A 20,516-nucleotide genomic window follows, 5' to 3' on the forward strand; every position below is an offset into this window, starting at 1 on the left:
GACCCCTGGGTACATTTTATAACAAATCCACCATTGGCACCAGTGGGCTTTTATCATTCTGAGTTGTTTGATCCCAAATAACCCAGAGTACAGAGTGGCCATCATGTTGCTGTGAAACTTGTACAGACCAGTGTCCAGCACATGCATCTTAAAATGGCTGCTCTATTCACTCACCATGTCCCAGATTAGGCAAGGTCACAGTGGGGGCATATTGCTCGTGCAGCTATGCCCTCACATACAGTATAGTGCACCCTGCCTTAGGGCTGAAAGGCCTGCCAGAGGGGTGACTTACTTATAGTGCATGCAGTGTGGAGTGGACAGGGCACACAGACAGTGTGCCAAATCGGGTTTTCTCTTTAGGTTTGCATCAGGGTGCTGAGTGGACCTGAATGTAGAGCCCTGGAGGTGGCACAATTAGTGCTGCTGCCCTTAGGGGGCCTACCCTAAATACCTGCTGCCCTGGGCACCTAAGTACCATTTACTAGGGGCTCATGGGAGCAGCCAAAGAGGTCTCCAATTGTGCCACAACATCACTACAGTTTAGGGAAAAGGCTCTGGCCCTGGAAACCTGGTTAGCAGAGACCCTGGGCACTATCAGTTTCTACGCTACATCATACATCAGTCAAAAAGTGGGGGCCAACCATGTCAAAAAGAGGCATTCTCTCACAATAGGTCTCCATTGCCCATGTCCATGTTGTAGAGAAGGGGTCCATTATCTCTGTCCATGCTTCAGGTGAATGTCAATTCCCTGTATCCATGCTGTAAGCGGGTGTCCACTCACTGGTTGAAAGCCTATTCAGTTCTTATTTTTTCAGTATTGTGGTGCCTCTGAAAGCCCCATTCTAATCAGTTGGTGTTCTGCAAAGTATCCCGCTCTTAAGAGAGTTTCAATGGCAGTTATTTCCTACAAGAGGGTTAATGATGGGCTGGCCTTTGTAAAGGCCCAGTTATAATCTCTCTCACCTAGGCTCAGTGGGCCTCTGGCCCAGTTTCCTCTCTTTTTCCAAACGTGGTTTCTGGTTTCCTTCTCAAGCAGGAGGCTTCTCTTTCAGTTCTCTTCCTTAAAGACCTTTTTTTTAAATTTGGTGTCAGGATGTTAATTCTGTCCTGCAGAAATACAAGACTTAAACCATGCATTATATTCTGTACCGGCCCTATGTTTTTATCAGGATTGCGTTTTAAGACCTCTTCTTGGAAATTATAATTTGCTGACTCCCTTTGAATCATTATTCATACTTTTTACTCAAAGTCAGTTAATATATGTTATTGATTGTATACGTTTTGCTATTTTGTAGGGTTATATATGAAATTGTATTTGTTGTCATTGTAACATTTATGAATGTGCAATATTTCTGTGGAGCTTCTACAAGTAAATAATCAAAATTTGGTGTAAAAAAAAGAGCACAGTTTCTAGGTCGAAAGGGCAGATTTATTGAACTTCAAGTGGCAGCTGCTTGTAGCCTCTGGAGTTGCACAAGGACAACTGGCACAGGATTCAGGACATATTGACGCTTTGAATATTTTATTATTATAATAACTCACTTAAGAAATTCCTAAACTGCTACCAGGCTTCCATACCTTTACGGGCTTTAATGTAAAAAGCATTCACTCCGCCGACTTAACTGTACGCTTTTAACATAGCCATTCATGCATCCAACTAAACCATGGGATTTATTTCACTTGTCCCCTCCCCTACCAAGATTTCAAGTAGTTCCAGCACAGAAAAAAAATTGGTTTTCATGCTATAATTTATGTGAAATCCTTTATGCTGCTCTTACAGAAATTGCAATTGTGTCTGTGCTGATTATTTATTATTTCAGTTTGTCCCTTTGCAGTCCTCATTGACCTGTGGTTCAGGTGTTTTTCTCTATTTAAATGTAAAGTATGCAGTGTTTGTACATCTTATGCACAACTCTCTGGCACCTCTTGGTCCTCCCTTGTGCTACTCAAAAGAATAAGAAGCAATCCCAGGTGGACTGAGAAATATGTATTTTGGTAGTGGCTAGAAGACCTTGCCTGAGACCTCTGAATATTCATTTAGAGCTAAGGCAAGCTCCACTTTATGAAAAAGTCCCTAGGCAGACCATTTCAAGGCAGCTGAATGTGCTTCTGTTAATACCATCACCAGCCATTGCTGTCTCTTCTGAATTACTTCATGCCTGCTGTCAGTATTAGCTTCTAATCTTCACCCTCCATGTTGTGTGTAGTCTGAGAGAGCAAGAGGTTATACTTAGTGTAAAAGGAGTCTCCTGATGACAGCAGCAGGCAGTGCAGTGACTCGCCTGATCATCCCCTTCTCCTGCTCAAGTTCGCCTGACAGGTCTTTGGGTTTAGAGCTCTGTGACTGTACACAGCCTTCGGGACACTTGGTGCAGGCATGTGCAGGGATGGATGTTATGGTTTCAGTTTGTCTTCTTCGGGGTTCTCTGGATGTCAGAAAGTGAGCCTGAGGTTAACATATTATCAGTGCATTAGCAGTGTTGCCCCCTTATGGAGACTTGGACTCTCGGATCAAGTCCCCTGTATGACTTCATCCATGTGTGGGCCCTCTGTGTGATATCACCTTTGCAGTCAGACTCTGTGTAGACTCTTGTCACTGCGAGGGACTCGGAATGACTCTTAAGCTGCTGGTGGGTTCTGGCCCTCTCCGATACCCTGTGTGCTCTGCGGCACTCTGAGGAACTGCCTGTGTGACTCTTAGCGATGAGTGTGGGTAGCGGCTATGACTGACGAGGATTAACCCTGAAGTGTTGGCTTCCCCTCCCCCGACACCCCCAATACAAAGGTGCTAAATGGCATACTACACTCACCGTTATTTTGTATGATTTATGTCAAGGCATTTTTTCATGTGTATTTGCTTTAACAAAAAGATTGGTTCCCAAAACCATGATTTAAGAGGTTATATTTGTGCAGCAGGTAAAATGACAGTGAAGAGATATTGTCTATTATGCAGTTACTCTACATAACAGGTTATTGGGCCACATTTTTTTCACTGACATTGTATAAATGGTGTATATGTAGATGTCTAGAGTATAATATACTATTTATTCCAGTGTTGAGGGAAAGAAGGCGGCTATTATTCACAGTAGTTGTTCTACGCGTTTGAACCCGACGCAGGCTGTGTGCAGTGGGGTTTGGTGTCGGGTACACACCCAAGCTGCTGCGGGAGCCATCTAGCATGGCAGCTGGATCAACTCATTTCAGCCGCAGGGCATTTATTGATTTTAAATATTTTCCCTTCCTGGAAACACAGCCCCTTCCTAATCACTCGCTGCACGGTGGAGGGCCGTGGCGGCAGGGAAGGCGGGGGTCTAAAATAAAAATTAAATAAATAAATAAAAACTTACCTGCCTTGCCGCCGTGCCGCTCCTCTTTCCTGGTCACTGTAGGCAAAGGCTCCCGACCTGCTGCCAATCCCAACGCTGCGTGAAAGCAGCTTTAGAAGTCGCTGGCGCGCCCTGCTAGGGTGCTCCCAGGCAGACTGGGAGCCTGTGCCTACTCTCTACAGCCTGGCAACATACTGCTGGGTTGAAGAGAGTACAGTGCGCATATGTGTATGGCTGGCCTAAGAAGGCTAACCAAACATACAGGCGCACTGAGGGGGAGTGCTGTGCACTCCCTCTTTGTCCCTGTCATTCCCCATGCCCCTCCCCCCCCCCTTTAACAATAAAATGTTTATAAACTCAGTTTATTATTTTTTTTTTGTTGGTTTGCAGCGGATGCTGCTCGATGTGGGTTGACGCTCCTTCGCCATAGCTGAGGAGCCTCCGCTATTTCTAATCATACATTTCTGATTTCTTTGCAATATCAAACAGAAAACAGAATTTTCTAAAACTGCTTTCAGAAATACATGATTCAGTTCATTTAAAATAGGAAATACCTGGAACAGAAGTACATGTTTTAGATGTTTTATAATAAAATGTAAGACAATATATTTGATGATAGAGCTGTTTTTGAAACGATGTGAATTAAAACCTATGAAAAATATTTGTTAAAGCTGAAAGAAGGACCAACAGTGAATACTGACAAAAATGGAAAAAGTAAGACTAATTTCCTTGTTCAGACTGTAATAATTAAAATAATTTTATATAATGAGATTTCATCTATATCCTTTGGTAGAAAAGTTCTGTTTAACTCTGTGTTACATGTGATACTTCGAAAGTTATTTATTTAATGAAATGCACTTGTGGAAATTCCATACTCTTGAAATAGTATCAAAACTCTGAAAAGTGCTCAATATTCCTAACAAAATGCAACACGTGGAATTTTGGTGAACTTAATTTTTGAACTCTGAACATCCTTGAGTTTAAATGGCCATAAAGACTACATTTGTTTTTCTTACTGAATTGAATACACCAGCACACCATTCTGTAGAACAAATTGTAGGAAAGTACCATCTTTCTTGGCATCTTACCCCCAATTTCTGCCTGTTTGTTAGTGTGTTTTTACTGTCTCACTGGGATCCTGCTAGTCAGGACCCCAGTACTCCTTATTTGTGGCCTATATGTCAGTGTGTTTTACTGTGTTGTCAGTATGCTTGACTGTGTCACTGGAGTTCTGGTAACCAGAACTCCAGTGCTTATGCTCTCTATGTTTCCAAGGTTTTCACTATAGTCTATTGACTCCATATTCCAATCCAGATTGGCACACTGGACCCCCCCTTATAAGTCCCTAATATATGGTACCCAGGGCATTGGGGTTCCAGGAGATCCTTATGAGCTGCAGCATTTCTTTTGCTACCCATAAGGAGCTCATACAAACATTCCTTCAGGACTGCCACTGCAGCCTGAGTGAAATAGTGTAAATACTATCACACAGCTATTTTCACTGCACCAGGTAATTTATAAGCCACCCATATGTCTAACCTTCAGTTATTGAAGGCTAGGTGCAAAGTTACTATGTGTTAGGGCACCCTTGCACTAGCAAACGTGCCCCCACGTTATCCAGGACCAATTTCCCAGACTTCGTGAGGGCGCGGACACCATTATAAGCGTGCACTACATATATGTCAATATATATATATGGAACTTCCCAGTGGTAACCCCGAATATGGCCATGTGAGGTGTCTAAGATTGAGAAATTGTACCTCCAATCCGATTCTGGTATTGGGGGGGCTAATTCCATCCACCCTGGGGGCTCCACAATGGTCCCACAGTACTGCCAAACCAGCTCTCTGAGGTTTCCACTGCAGCCCCAGCTGCTGCCACCTCACAGACAGGTTTCTGCCCTCCTGGGGATTGAGTAGCTCAATCCCAGGAAGGCAGAACAATACATTTCCTTTAGGAGAGGGGTGTTACACCCTCTCGACTGAAAATAGGTGTTACAGGCATGGGAGGGGTATCCTCCCAGAGCCTCTGGAAATGCTTTGAAGGGCACAAACGGTGCCCTCCTTTCATAATGCACTCTACACCGGTTCAGGGACCCCTAGTCCCTGCTCTGGCACGAAACTGGACAAAAGAAAGAGGAGTGACCACTCTCCTGTCCATCACCACCCCAGGGGTGGTGCCCAGAGCTCTTCCAGAATGTCCCTGGCATTAGCCGTCTTGGATTCCAAGGTGTGGGTACCCTCCGGAGACCTCGGAGTGGCCAGTGCCAGCAGGCGACGTCAGAGTCCGCGACGTCAGAGACCGCTCCTGATAGGTCCCTACCTGGTTAGGTAGCCAGTCCCCCTCTCAGGGCTATTTAGGGTCTCTCCTGTGGGTGTTTCCTCAGATTCGGTTTGCAAGACTCCACCAGGACTCCTCTGCCTCCTCTGCTTCAGCTCCTGACCGTCGGATCAACCACAGACTTCTCCAGGAACCGCTGTAACCACAACAAAGTATCCAGGAAGGCTACTGTGACTTGCAACTTCAGCTCCTACCAGCAACTGCAACAGTTTCCAAGGTGTGCACACTCTGAGGACTGCCTGTCTTCACCCTGCACCAGAAGAACCAAAGGAATCTCCTGTGGAGTGACGTAGTCACTTCCCTGCTTTAGCAGGCGCCTCTCTGCGACAACAACCGGTACTCTGGGACTCCTCGTCTGACTGTCCAAAGGTCCAGCTGTCCAAATTTGGTGGAGATAAGGGCCTTCCTCCCCGAGCCAGACAGTACCCCTGTGCACCATCTGTTCTGTAGCTCCTAGGGCTTCTGTGCACTTCTTCCAGAAATCCTTCATGCACAGCGTAGCACAGGTCCCCAGCACTTTATCCTGCGACGCTCAGCTCCCTGAGTTGTTCTCTGGCGGCGTGGGGTGCCTTTTGTGTAGTGCTGCGATGACCACGTTTTGCAACTCCTTTGTCCCTGTGTTCTGGGACTCCTGTGGGTGCTGCCTGGCCTTCCGAGGGCTCTCTAAAGTGCTGAGAGGCCCCTCTGTCTCCTTAATCCGAGTTGAGACCCTCAGGTCCCTCCTGGGCCCAGGTAGCGCCTTTTCCCGCCAACCACGACATTTGCGTGAGCCAAGGCTTGTTGGCGGAATCCAACGTCGAAAACCAGCCTCCATCCGACGACTCAACGTGGGATATCTCTTGCACCGAGCAGGAACCCGCAGCTGTCTTCTTTGGTGCATTTCTGACTCTTCTTCCAACCGGAGAATCCACTCTTGCACCTTCATCCGGGTTAGGAGGCGCTCCTGTTCTTCATGGACTCTTGATCGACTTCTGGACTTGGTCTCCTCTCTCCACAGGTCTTCAGGTCCAGGAATCCATTGTTAGTTTCTTGCAGTCTTGCTTGTTTTTTGCATAATCCTTTACCACGACTTCTAGTGTGTTCTGAGGAAACTTGCTGTATTTTACTCCTGTTTTCCTGGGCCCTGGGGTGGTGTATTTGACTTACATTTGGTGTTTTCTTACACTCCCAGTGCCCCTCTACACACTACATTTGCCTAGGGGGGGGAACCGACAGTCGCATTCCACTATTTTAGTATGTGGTTTGTGTTGCCCCTAGGCACATTGCAACCTATTGTGTTTTTCACTGTTTGCACTATTTTCTGACTGTTTACTTAGTTGATTTTGGTTACTAGTGTATATATTGTGTATAATACTTACCTCCAGAGGGAGTATAACCTCTAAGATATTTTTGGCCTTGTGTCACTAAAATAAAGTACCTTTATTTCTGATGGATAGAACTACCTGTGGATTCCTCACCTTATGAATTCAATCCTTGCGCCAGCATCCGACGGAAAGTCTTCTTCCTAGCTGTCTACGTCGACGAGGACGTCATAATGGCACGGCTCCACGTGACTCCGTCTGACGTCAACGTGCCAATAAGAGGTCCTCGTCGGCGTACTGACATCAGTTTTTCCTTTTTCCGTGCTTCAACGGCAACGGTTTTTCTTCCTGGCCCGTTGGTAACTGTAACGTTTTCTCGAAGTTACAATGTCGCCTCTGAAGAAGTCCGGTTTTAAGCCGTGTAGGGAATGCGGGGGTCGGATGTCAGTGACCGACCCCCATTCAGACTGTATTTGGTGTTTAAGCTCCGAGCATGATGTGGAAGGTTGTTCTTCGTGCCAGAGCATGAATCCGAAAGCTCTGAAAGAACGCGAGGCGAAGCTCCTCTGAGCCAAGGCAAAGAAGAAGGAACACAAGAAAGTTTCCTCCCATGCTTCTCCCAAAAAACATAAGAAGCGGCGTCATCATGACTCTCGCCGCCGTTCGGAGTGAAGCCGATCGAGGAGTCGTTCGAGGTCTCGGTCTCGTTCATCTCGGCGTCAGAAGACGTGGGAGATGAGTCCTACTGTCACGCCTCAGCCGGAGAGTCCGGGGTTGTCACCGGCGCCTTCAGTCTATGAGGTCACTCAAGGTAGTCCTCGCTTTTCACTGTCGCCAAGGGATCCTGATGTTCACCAGACATCTGCACAGCAGTACCCGGCTTTCCCGACTCCAGGGACGGATCCGGCCGCATTTTTGAATGCGATGTATGCTGTTTTTCAATCCATGGCCCCTGCTGGTGCACCGGCGGGTCCCACGGGGCCATTGGCATTCAATTTGGGCTCGCCGGCGTTGTACAGGGCTGCTCCATTCATGCCCTTCTGCCCTACAGAGTCTGGTGGTCCGGCGCCGGGGGTCTCCCCTGGCAGGAGTCCTTCGCCTGGGACCGTGGATCCGTCGGCTTCTCAAACAGCTCCTTCTCCGCGCCATCCGGCGTCATTGATGGCCTCATCCAGACCGGCTCCATCTCCTTCCGTTCATTCGGCTTCGAGGAGGTCATCTGCCGACTTCGGGACGGTGCCGGCTCCGACGTCGGTTGAATCTAGGAGCCTTCCTGAACCGGTTCGGGTTCTGAGATCCTCGGCGTCGATGGAGTCCTTGTCGACGCCGGCTCTGGAAACTCATCTTAGATCTCGAAGGAAGGCGTTGAGGCTTCTGGAGGAGGAGGAATACAGAAGGCTTGAGGAAGGTGAGATAGAGCCTTCTGATGACTTCCAGGGGCTTGCCACTGCAAGTGGTTTGGATACTTCCCCGGAGTGGGACATTGCATCTCCGGGGGAGTTTACTGAGGAGGCCGCTTCCTTCCATGCTGTGGTGAGGAAGGCAGCTGATTACCTGGATTTGCCTTTGTCCACGGCAGAAGTAAAGACTAACCTGCTCACAGAGGTTCTTCATCCATCTTCCTCCAGTGCTGACCGTTTGCTGCCTTTTAATGAGGCTTTGACGGAGCCTATTTTAGACCTATGGAAAAAGCCGGTGACATCTCCTGCTGTAAACAGGGCAGTGGCGAGGAGGCATAGAAGTGCCCCAGGAGATCCAGTTTTTCTGTCTCGTCACCCGACTCCGGAGAGCTTGGTGGTTCAGGCATCATGTTCTGCAAAGTCTGCCCCCGGTACATTCCCAGGTGTTCCGACGGACAGAGAATCCAAGAGGATGGAGCAGTCCTCGAAGAAAATGTTCTCCTCTTGCAGCATGGCCCTAAAAGCTACCAATTCCACCTGTGTGCTAGGCAGATATATCCATGCCCTAATGGACTCTGCTAAGGAGATGGCAAAAGATCTGCCACAGGAAATGCAAAGATCTTTTGGGTCCCTTTTCTTGGATGCACAAGCTGCTGCGCCGCAGATTATACAATCTGGCCTGGATACCACGGATTCCATTGCCAGGACCATGGGAACATCGGTGGCTACGAGAAGGCATGCCTGGTTAAGGTCTTCGGGTTTCTCATCAGATGTACAATCCACTTTAATGGACCTTCCGTTTGATGGGGAAAAACTGTTTGGGGACAAGGCAGACTCTGCCCTTGAACGGTTTAAGGACTGTCGGGCTACAGCTAAGTCCCTGGGTTTGCAGGCCCCTTCTACTACATCGTACAGACCTTTTCGTAGGTTTCGAGGATTTGTTAGAGGCTCTGTCTTTCGAAGGTCTCAATCTTATGTCCAGCAACCTGCCAATCCGCCCTATCGTGCCTTCAGAGGGTGGGGTAGGGGTAGGGCTAGAGGTCCAGCCCAGCAGCTCTCTTCTTCTTCATCCTCCTCTGGTGGACAACAGCAGAAGCAGCCCTAGTTTTCCCCACTTTATCATCCATACTTCTCCTGTAGGGGGAAGATTGAGTCTTTTCCTGCAGAAATGGAGGTCAATTACAACAGACTCGTGGGTGCTAGGAATTGTAGAAAAGGGCTATGCTCTCCCCTTTCTGGAGTTCCCTCCTCCCTTTCCCCCCCGTCCCTCCTTTTGTTCAGAAGACCATCTTCTGTTGTTGCAACAGGAGGTTGTCACCATGTTGGCAAAGGGCGCTATAGAGTTGGTGTTGTTGCAGGAAAGGGGTCAGGGGTGTTATTCAAGATATTTCCTGATTCCCAAAGTGGATGGTCGGTTGCGGCCGATCCTAGACTTGAGGATTTAGAATTTGTTCCTCAAGCAGGAAAAATTCAAAATGCTGACCCTAGCGCAGGTGCTATTGGTGTTGAACGAAGGAGACTGGATAGTGTCTGTCGACTTGCAGGACGCGTACTTTCATGTTCCCATAATCAAGTCGCACAGGAAGTATCTCTGTTTTGGGGTCGGATCGCAACATTACCAGTTTGCGGTCCTTCCGTTTGGACTTACTTCAGCACCCCGGGTCTTCACAAAGGTGATGGCAGTTGTTGCAGTACATCTCAGAAAGAGGGAGGTAGCGGTTTTTCCCTACCTGGACGATTGGTTGATCAAAGCCAAGTCTCCAGAGATTGTGTTGTCTCATCTGCAAATGACAACACAGTTGTTGTTCGATCTGGGTTTTTCGGTGAACGTACCCAAATCTCACCTGGAGCCCTCTCAACGCCTCCTGTTCATAGGGGCAGTACTGGACACGACAAAGTTTCGGGCCTACCCCCCTCCTCAGCGGGTACGGGACATTCAGGCGCTGATTCCTTTGTTTCAAAGTGGAGCGGCAGTTCCAGTCCTCAAGGTCTTACGCCTGCTAGGTCTGTTTGCTTCTTGCATTCTGTTGGTCACTCATGCTCGCTGGCATATGAGGGCTCTTCAGTGGTGCCTCCGCAGACAGTGGTTCCAGCACAAGGGGGATCTCAGGGATTCTATAAAGATCTCCAGGGACGCTGTAGCGGATCTTCTTTGGTGGGCAGAGGACGGCAACCTTTCCCAAGGAAAACCGTTTTCACTGCCTCCTCCAGTGGCCACAGTGATTTCGGATGCTTCCACTCTAGGGTGGGGAGCTCATCTGGGGGACCTGGAGATCAAGGGTCATTGGTCTCCAGCGCAACAGATGTTGCATATCAATCTGTTGGAATTGCGGGCGGTACGTTTGGCGCTCAAGGCCTTCCTCCCTTCCCTTCGCGGTCAGTCAGTTCAGATCCTGACGGACAACACTACTGCGATGTGGTATATAAACAAGCAGGGAGGAGTGGGGTTGTATCTTCTTTGCCGAGAAGCCCTCCGACTCTGGTCCTGGGCTCAGGACCATCAGATTTGTTTGATGGCAAATCATTTGGCCGGAGTGTTGAATGTACGTGCGGATGTTCTCAGTCGTCACTTCTCATTAGATCACGAGTGGCGTCTCCATCCGGATCTAGTTCTCCACATCTTCGAGATGTGGGGTACTCCTCAGGTGGATTTATTTGCTACTCGGGAGAGCGCGCATTGCCCGTTATTCAGCAGCCTCCAGTATCCGATGCAAGGAGCATTGGGGGACGCGTTTTAGATGTCCTGGAGCGGCCAGTTGCTTTACGCGTTTCCCCCCATACCCTTGATTCCTCGGGTTTTGAGGAAGGTTCGTCAAGACCGGGCCCAAGTCATATTGGTGGCACCGGACTGGCCAAGAAGGGTATGATATACAGACCTACTTCAACTCTCTCAGGGCCCTCCGCTCCGTCTCCCGCTTAGGGCAGATCTCCTCTCTCAATCGCAGAGGCAGGTTTTACACCCCCACCTCCAGAGCCTGCACCTTCATGCCTGGAGATTGAACGGGGCAACCTGAGTTCCTTTTCTCTCCCACCGGATGTAGTGGATGTTATACTATCGTCCAGGCGACACTCCACTAAATCTGTTTATGCCGGAAGGTGGGCAAAATTTGTGCTGTGTGGAGAGAACTAAAAAGATCCTTTAAAGGCCCATCTTTCAGATGTACTTTTGTTTGTTCTTAGTTTGGCGAAGAAAGGCTGTGCTATAGCTACAGTTAAGGGTTATTTGGCAGCTCTTTCGGCGTTTCTTTGCCTTCCGGACCAGCCATCTTTATTCAAGTCTCCGATTGTACATAGGTTCCTTAAGGGTTTGGTGAATAGCTTTCCTCCTACTCCTTTTCACATGCCTCAGTGGGACTTAAATCTTGTTTTGACATTCTTAATGGGTTCGCCTTTTGAGCCCATGCATTCATGTCCATTGAGATATTTAGCCTTCAAGACTGTTTTCTTGATCGCAATTACTTCTGCTGGAAGGATTGGAGAGCTTCAGGCATTCTCCGTTAAGCCCCCTTTCACTATGTTTTTCCCTGATAAAGTGGTTCTAAAAACCAGGGCTGCTTTTCTGCCGAAAGTTGTCACCCCTTTTCGTATAGGGCAGAATATCACTCTTTCTGCATTTTACCCTCCTCCCCACCCGTCTAAAGAAGAAGAGAGACTCCATAGGTTGGACCCTAAGAGGGCCCTGAGTTTTTACCTCGAAAGGACTAAGGACTTTCGTTTAGATGAGCAACTGTTTGTTGGATATGCTGGTCAGCAAAAGGGCAGAGCGGTTCAGAAAAGGATACTCTCCAGGTGGGTCATCTTGTGTATCAAGATCTGTTACTCTTTGGCAAAAAAGGTCCCTCCTGAAGGTATCAGGGCCCACTCTACTAGAGCTAAATCTGCATCCTCTGCTCTGGCGAGGGGAGTTCCATTAATAGATATATGTAAAGCGGCAACGTGGGCGTCCCTCCATACTTTCGTGAAACATTACTGTTTGGACTCTGAGATGAGGAGGGACGGTCATTTTGCTTGCTCGGTATTGCAAGATTTCTTAGTGTAATCAGGTGGGCACCCACCACTGAGTGCGGTACTGCTTGGGACTCTATTCATAAGGTGAGGAATCCACAGGTAGTTGTATCCATCAGAAGAACAAGTTACTTACCTTCGGTAACGCTTTTTCTGGTGGATACACTGACTACCTGTGGATTCCTCACGGTCCCTCCCGCCTCTCCGTTGCCTGTCTGATTGCACAGTTATCTTGCAGTCTTTGGTTTAATATTTCTTCTTATATTTATATATTTATATCTATATATATATGTGTATATATATGTATATAGTGATATTTCTCTGTATATTTTTGTATATTCGTGTATTTAAGCTCTCAATAAGAATGGATGGTTTAAATGGATAAGGTTTTTGTGTGCGTATATCTTTCTATATTAATTATCATTTTTCATGGTCGGTTTACTCCTGTTTGCTTTAAGAGCACGAAAAAAGATGAGGTGAAACTGACGTCATTACGCCGACGAGGACCTCTTATTGGCACGTTGACATCAGACGGAGTCACGTGGAGCCGTGCCATTATGACGTCCTCGTCGACGTAGACAGCTAGGAAGAAGACTTTCCGTCGGATGCTGGCGCAAGCATCGAATTAATAAGGTGAGGAATCCACAGGTAGCTAGTGTATCCACCAGAAAAAGCGTTACCGAAGGTAAGTAGCTTGTTCTTTTGGTAACACTGAGTATTGTCTTCCTTGTGTATCAGTATTGTGTGACTATAGTGGTATTGCAAGAGCTTTGCATGTATCCTAGTTCAGCCTTGTCTTCTCTGCTACAGCTACCTCTAGACAGCCTAAGCTGCTAGAACACTGCCTACATTTCACTAAGGTGGATCACTGGACCTGGTGTAAGATGTAAGTACCTCTGGTACACTACAAGCCAGGCCATCTTCTCACGCAAATCAATACAAAAAAGTGTATAGAAATCTGCATTTCTGCACGTAATCTCCAAAATACATGAGCAATACATCACGTATGTGCATGAGGTGGTTGAAAAACACTGCACGTTTGTGAAAAGGATAATGGCTTTGGGATACAGACAACGCATACTTTGACTTCTTTGTGTTCTGTATTGGCTCAGATATGAGTAAGACATCCAATATGTGAACTTATAATGTTTGATTTGTATATGTGATATGGCATTCTTAAATGTTTTGTAGGTAAAGCTCAGTATATGGTTCTTCTGAGGAGGGGAATGATCTTTTAAGAGAGGTTGATAAGCTATCAGTGTAATGATCCACTGATTTCCCAAAAGAAACTCACATTAAATTGAATTTACATGGAAAATAATAACATCATGTTTTAATAAATTAGATTCAAAATATAATTAAACAAAATGAAGGGATTATTGCCAGAGTGAGTGCCCCTTATTGCATGAGCAGAGGTTACCTGGTTTGTTTACTTCAGATCACCCTCTATGTCACTCTGTGTGGACTGTAGTCCTCTGCGGCTTCATCATCTGACTCTTGTGTTTTGATTTCCAGCTTTAAGTTTGGCCGTAAGATTTTTTACATGAACTACCTGATGGAGCTGGAGGAGCACCTGAAGCTGGAGCAGCTGGGAATCCCATCACAAGTGCTGAAGTAAGAACTAGTGTGGATTAGGCCAGGTGCGAAAAAGGCGATAAGGCCCCCACTAGTAGGTTCGTAGAGTGTGAAGCAGACAGCAGCAGCCTTGCTGGGAAGTTTAGAGTGTAATCCCGGCAACAATTACTGGATGAGTTATCAGGGTAGAGCATGATACAGGCACCAATGGGCCCTCTGGGCTACTCGTAGACAATGCAATACATTTGAGAATGGGCTCCCTGGAAGAGGCATAGAGAGGGTGACACAGGCCCTGGAGCGATCCAGTGAGTACACGACAACAGTGACCTGCTGGGCGGGTCATGGAACATGTGATACAGGCAAGAAGGGACTCGCTAGGCAGTTCATAGCATGATTCAGGCGAGAATGGCATCACTGGTTCATTTATAGCGCGTTCATTACAGGTTGTAAGGACCTCACTAGGCAAGTCATAGAGAGTGCGATGCAGGATAGAACGACCTCGCTCGGTGGGATGTAGCGTGATACAGGCAACAGTGGCCCCAAAGTGCCGCTCACTGCACAGTAGAAGTGCCAATGTCTGGCTGAGCCATCCAAGGAGACCACAGTAGAGCCAACCGTGGCTTGCACGGCTGTCCAGGGAGAGCGTAGCACATGCATCACGGGTCTTGACAGTCTTTCCAGGGAGGGTGTGATACTTGCAACAGTGGCCATCCTTGGGAGTAGGGTGTTCATAGCCATCCCAGGACAGTGTGGGGGCTTGCCTGGGGGTTTTTAAACTTAAAACTCTATACAATTATGCCTCGCTTCCTCAGTTTGTATCTAGTCTCAGCTCCTATTTATATCTCAGGGTTGTTTTTAGTTTACCATTAGGATGTGTCTGTTTACCATTGGGGTGCTGAGGTTATGGCTGTATCTGGTTTACCTTCAGGGTTGTTAAGCTTAGTACTGGATACAACTGCACTCATTTTGTTATTTTTAATGCTGTGTATTATAACCCTGTGAGTTATTAAACATTGTTTTTCTCATGTTTGTTAAGCTCAGAGCAACGTCCAGTTTAGTCTGGTGGTCACCAAACTTAGCGAATGGCACTTAACTAGTAAATCAGTATCAGTCTTAAAGACAATATACGTGACACCAGATGTAGCTAGAAAACTGATCTATTAACTTGTCCAGTATTGAAGTAACTGTCAGGGGCTTCCAGTCAGCAGCGTTAATGTGCAATGGAGCCTTTCATTCAGAGGTCTGAGGCTTGTCTAGATCTTAGCTTTGTATAGTGCATTGGGGACGTTTAGAAATGATACTTCCTGCTCCCCCTGACCCAGGGTACTGGACATTGTTGCTTACTTCCTTGACTCAGGCGGCTAAGGCTTACTCAGAATCCATGGTGGGAAGGTTTGTTTCTCATCCAATATAATGCACAAGTCTTCACACGTAGTAAAGGTCAATGTCTAATGAGGGGTGTTTCTTTAAAAAGCAGTACGTCTTTAGTAAACAGTTATAAGTATAGAAACTCATCAATGAAAGGTGGAGTGGTTTTGTGCTTATGGTGCATGTGGTACCTTGGGAAAGACCGTGTGCAGGTTTTTTCATGCTAAACATTAACATACACAGTTGGCTAGTAAAGCCTGTAACTTCATTGTCAGTGTTACTTTATGAACAAGCCTGCAGTCACTACAAACCCCCCCGATATTGATCTATGTGAAGCCCTCTGACTTTGGGACTTTGGAAAGCATTAATGTACTTCCAACCACTAGACAGTTATTGAAGGTCAACAGTAGATCTGTGGTGCCAGACATGCCTAGTCCCTGAGGTCTGGGATCGATTTCTACTTCTTCTTAGCGGGTGCTGCTGCTTTGGGCTTGAGGCTCAACAGTCCATTAGACGTCAAGTGAGCAGAAAAAAATGGTCTGTTTGGTAACTTGGACTGTTTGCCTTTTCAGTCCTAAGGAGCCCCAAACTCTCTTTGTATTGAAAAATTTATAAATATTCCAAAGTGACCAGTTACGGTCAACCATTTGCTATTCCTCAAACTTGTCAGTTAGTCATCCTTTTGCGGTACCCCGTGTGGTCAGTTAGAGTAAACCTTTTGTGAAACCCCCGGTACAAAGATGTGTATTTCTGTTGCAAGCCACAGGATAAATAACTCCTCAGTTGATGACTTGGCTCTTGGCCAGAGCTGTAGGTCAGTTAGAGAGGGCACGTATGTGAGTTGGCCCCATGGTGTGGAAAATATGCACTCCCCTCCATAACAGGAGTAAAAAACATACTTCAACCTACAAGGGGCAAATGGATTTCAATGAGAGGGCAGTACACATCAGATTCCTGTAAGTACAATACAAAACCCTGCTTTACAGCCAGGCCTTTGACTGCCTAACCTGGCTGAGGAGGTTGCACATTTAATGTTCCTCGGCCAGATCAAGACTCTTCCTGGTAGAACAGGTACCTGGGTGATCTCTGGGGACACAACGAGTCCGTCAACAACAAACACGAGAACTTTCAGGAGAAAACGAGCATTAGTTGGATCCACAAGGGACAACTAGGGTCTGCTGCAGGGTCCTCTGAGCAGTATTGGAGATGTCCAGCACCTTTCTGAATGGCCAGAGTTGATGAGTATTTCTAGAAGCTTATCCTAGTGCATTCCGCAGCAGCGTGCAGTAGTTCGTATAGCGCCGCCACTGGCCTCCTTTTCTATGCTGGTTGGTCAAAATGGTACAAATTTTTTTTCAAATAAAGAGTTGCTTTTAGAAAAATAAATTTGTTTTGTATCATAGTCTTACATTAGATTGGCAGCTGGGATTCCAAGTAGCTTCTTCACAAAAAGGAAATGTAAGCTCCTGGGTTAGTTGGGGGCAGGGGATGAAAGTTGCTGATCTCTGCAGATCGCGTAGTTTTCTTATAATGCCCTTACCTGCACCATCAGAAGGGATTTACGGTAATCAATGCTCTTCCTGCAACTTCTGATCTCTTTCTCAAGAGCACGTTACATTTTCTTCAAAAGCTTTGTGTGATAATGTTATGGTGAGATGTTATAGGACAAGCCAGAGCCCAAGGTGACTTTTCAACATACTCTCTAGTATAATTTCTGATTCTCCCACTTTAAAGATATTTCACTTTGAGTTGTTCCTTCTTAGCCAGGTGTCTGTACCCATTACAATAAATTCTGTGTTTACTTCATTAAGGCTGAGATAGCTAGTCAAATTCCATTCAGCGCTGGATTTGTGCAAACTTCTCAAGAATGCATTCACTCACAATCAGGTGCCGTGAGTGGTGGAAACACAAGGTGGTCAGCCCCGTAATATTGAAATGAAACAGCAAGATCCTGGAAGAGCCGATGGCCATCGCCTGCCCTGGCTGTCTTGTAAAGAGGTAGCTGGACAGGGAGAGTGTAAAGGAGATACCAAAATAGAGGGGAAGTTAGTAAGTCCAAATGATTCGAGAAGGTGTGGTCAAGAATATGACCTGCTCTCTGGGTTGGCTAAGTTACTTACTTGTAGCTGCAGTTCAGGTGAGAAGAAGCGTTCATTACAGCGGAGATGCTGGGTGTTCGCTTATTGTGAGCTGAACATTGCAATAGCCCAGCATCATGAAGTGTGGAGAATGGGCTATGTGAGGGGCTAACAACTTACAAGAGAGGGCCCAAATTAAAACAGATGCCTGGTAGGGTAGTTAATAGAACAGTGCTCGAGAACAAAGGATTGGGGGTAGGTTAAATGGTAAGCAGTTTTGCTTCAGTGAAAGTGTAGGAGAATTTAGAGTGAAATATAATGTTTAAGTTGCAACACTGGGCACGAGGATTCTTTGAGACAGGTCTCTGTAAGAAACAAGAGGTCAGATTTGTGTTCTCTCATAAAGCCATGATGTTTACTTAACATGTTTGTTTTTTCCTTATCAACATCTTATCCCTTCAGTCTTATGCATTATTTCATTAGAGTTGAATGTAAACTATTGCACTGCATGTGCTGAATTCATTTAAAACACCTCATAAGGGGCTATAATTTGTGTAGTTTTCTATTAATTAATTTATTCCTATGTAGTTGAACAAATAAAAAATAATTCAAAGAACTTTGTTCGGCCAAAGGCTGTAAAAGTAGACAGACAAAGACAACCGTTAAAAGAAACATCCTATAAGTAGCTAAAATACTTCATCCCATCAATGTATATAAAAACATTATTTTAGTTCCATATCTTAAAAAATGTTCCCACTTCATAAATGAAAAATTCATTTCCACAAGGGTGAACCTAATTTTAAGTGGGATACAATTTCCTTACCGAAATAGCAGCAATTATATAACTAAGTATAGAAAAACAAATTTCAGCAGATGAAAAACTTTGCAAATATAACAACACCTCTTTGTATGATTTAAGATGTTGCTTCTTTAATATCTGGCGTAAATCCTGCAACCTAGGAGCCTTGTACAACGTGCAAAAAGCATAAAGTGCACTGTGGACTTGGGAGTATACCTGTCGCAGGGACGTAGTGGCAACGCAGGATGCTATGTGCAAACAGTAAGGACTAGCCACCAAAAATGGACAAGACTCAACTTCAGTCTGGTCAAGTAAAATATATGCTCCGGATTCCTGATCCATAGCAAATGCGATGCCATCCCCTTGGTAACACTAACTTGGAGATCGCGTATAACCTATGTAGTTATTAAGTGAAGATTGGAAGGTTTGTATTGTGGTTTTTGTTTAATTCTACCTGTCTTCATATTTGGCTGTCGGTTAGGCTCCACATCTGGCTGTCCGGTTAGGCCCCGTAACTGGCTGTCCGGTTAGGCCCCGTATTTGGCTGTCGGTTAGGCCCCATAGCTGGTTGTGGGTTAGGCCCCGTATCTGGCTGTCGGTTAGGCCCCGTATCTGGCTGTCGGTTAGGCCCCACATCTAGCTGCCGGTTAGGCCCCACATCTAGCTGTCGGTTAGGCCCGTATCTGGCTGTCCGGTTAGGCACCGTCCCCGGCTGTCCGGTTAGGCCCTGTCCCCGGCTGTCTGGTTAGGCCCTGTCCCCGGCTGTCTGGTTAGGCCCTGTCCCCGGCTGTCTGGTTAGGCCCTGTCCCCGGCTGTCCGGTTAGGCCCCGTATCTGGCTGTCCGGTTAGGCCCCGTATCTAGCTGTTGGTTAGGCCCGTATCTGGCTGTCCAGTTAGGCCCCATATCTTGCTGTCCGGTTAGGCCCCATATCTTGCTGTCCGTTAGGCCCATATCTGGCTGTCCGGTTAGGTCCAGTATCTGGCTGTCCGGTTAGGCCCCGTATCTGGCTGTCCGGTTAGGCCCGTATCTGGCTGTCCGGTTAGGCCCCGTATCTGGCTGTCCGGTTAGGCCCGTATCTGGCTGTCCGGTTAGGCCCCGTATCTGGCTGTCCGGTTAGGCCCCGTATCTGGCTGTCCGGTTAGGCCCCATATCTTGCTGTCTGGTTAGGCCCATATCTGGCTGTCCGGTTAGGTCCAGTATCTGGCTGTCCGGTTAGGCCCCGTATCTGGCTGTCCGGTTAGGCCCGTATCTGGCTGTCCGGTTAGGCCCCGTATCTGGCTGTCCGGTTAGGCCCGTATCTGGCTGTCCGGTTAGGCCCCGTATCTGGCTGTCCGGTTAGGCCCCGTATCTGGCTGTCCGGTTAGGCCCCGTATCTGGCTGTCCGGTTAGGCCCCGTATCTGGCTGTCCGGTTAGGCCCCGTATCTGGCTGTCCGGTTAGGCCCCGTATCTGGCTGTCCGGTTAGGCCCCGTATCTGGCTGTCCGGTTAGGCCCCGTATCTGGCTGTCCGGTTAGGCCCCGTATCTGGCTGTCCGGTTAGGCCCCGTATCTGGCTGTCCGGTTAGGCCCCGTATCTGGCTGTCCGGTTAGGCCCCGTATCTGGCTGTCCGGTTAGGCCCCGTATCTGGCTGTCCGGTTAGGCCCCGTATCTGGCTGTCCGGTTAGGCCCCGTATCTGTCTGTCCGTTAGGCCCCGTATCTAGCTGTCGGTTAGGCCCCGTATCTGTCTGTACAGGTTAGGCCCCGTATCTGGCTGTCTGGTTAGGCCCCGTATCTGGCTGTCTGGTTAAGCCCCGTATCTGGCTGTCTGGTTAGGCCCCGCTGTCTGGATAGGCCCCGTATCTGGCTGTCTGGTTAGGCCCCGTATCTGGCTGTCTGGTTAGGCCCCGTATCTGGCTGTCTGGTTAGGCCCCGTATCTGGCTGTCCGGTTAGGCCCCGTATCTGGCTGCCCGGTTAGGCCCCGTATCTGGCTGCCCGGTTAGGCCCCGTATCTGGCTGCCCGGTTAGGCCCCGTATCTGGTTGCCCGGTTAGGCCCCGTATCTGGCTGTCGGTTAGGCCCTATATCTGGTTGTCCGGTAGGTCTCAAGAACTATTAAGTCCAGCATGGTTTACGGAACACATTATTTGTACTGAGGTGTCCTTACCCACCATAGTCAGCATTGTAGGGGTCGCTAGATGATTATACAAGGGACGCACAGGTGTGAAAAGAGGGCCTGATAATGGAATGTTCTTGAATAATGTAGAGTTTCAGTAAAGATGGGAAGGAGTTCTCTGCACAACTGGGAGGTGGAGTAAAGTGAGAGAGGCAGTGCTATTGGAATTT

At 47.4% G+C, this 20,516-nt stretch overlaps 2 protein-coding genes across 3 annotated transcripts in view; one reads left to right on the plus strand and one right to left on the minus strand.

The window, feature by feature from the left end:
- LOC138281256 (rho GTPase-activating protein 1-like) overlaps positions 1 to 20,516 on the plus strand; it is a 158,770-nt gene that overhangs the window by 104,841 nt on the left and 33,413 nt on the right. For both annotated transcript variants that reach the window (XM_069219585.1, XM_069219586.1), the window contains exon 7: positions 13,888 to 13,986. In XM_069219585.1, coding sequence (XP_069075686.1) covers positions 13,888 to 13,986 — 99 coding nt within the window. The remainder of the gene's footprint in view (positions 1 to 13,887; positions 13,987 to 20,516) is intronic.
- The window catches only part of LOC138281257 (SPRY domain-containing SOCS box protein 3-like), a 189,857-nt gene that overhangs the window by 19,082 nt on the left and 150,259 nt on the right, over positions 1 to 20,516 (minus strand). The window lies entirely within an intron of this gene.

The sequence above is a fragment of the Pleurodeles waltl genome, unplaced genomic scaffold (genome assembly GCF_031143425.1).
Source record: "Pleurodeles waltl isolate 20211129_DDA unplaced genomic scaffold, aPleWal1.hap1.20221129 scaffold_84, whole genome shotgun sequence".
Classification (NCBI taxonomy): domain Eukaryota; kingdom Metazoa; phylum Chordata; class Amphibia; order Caudata; family Salamandridae; genus Pleurodeles; species Pleurodeles waltl.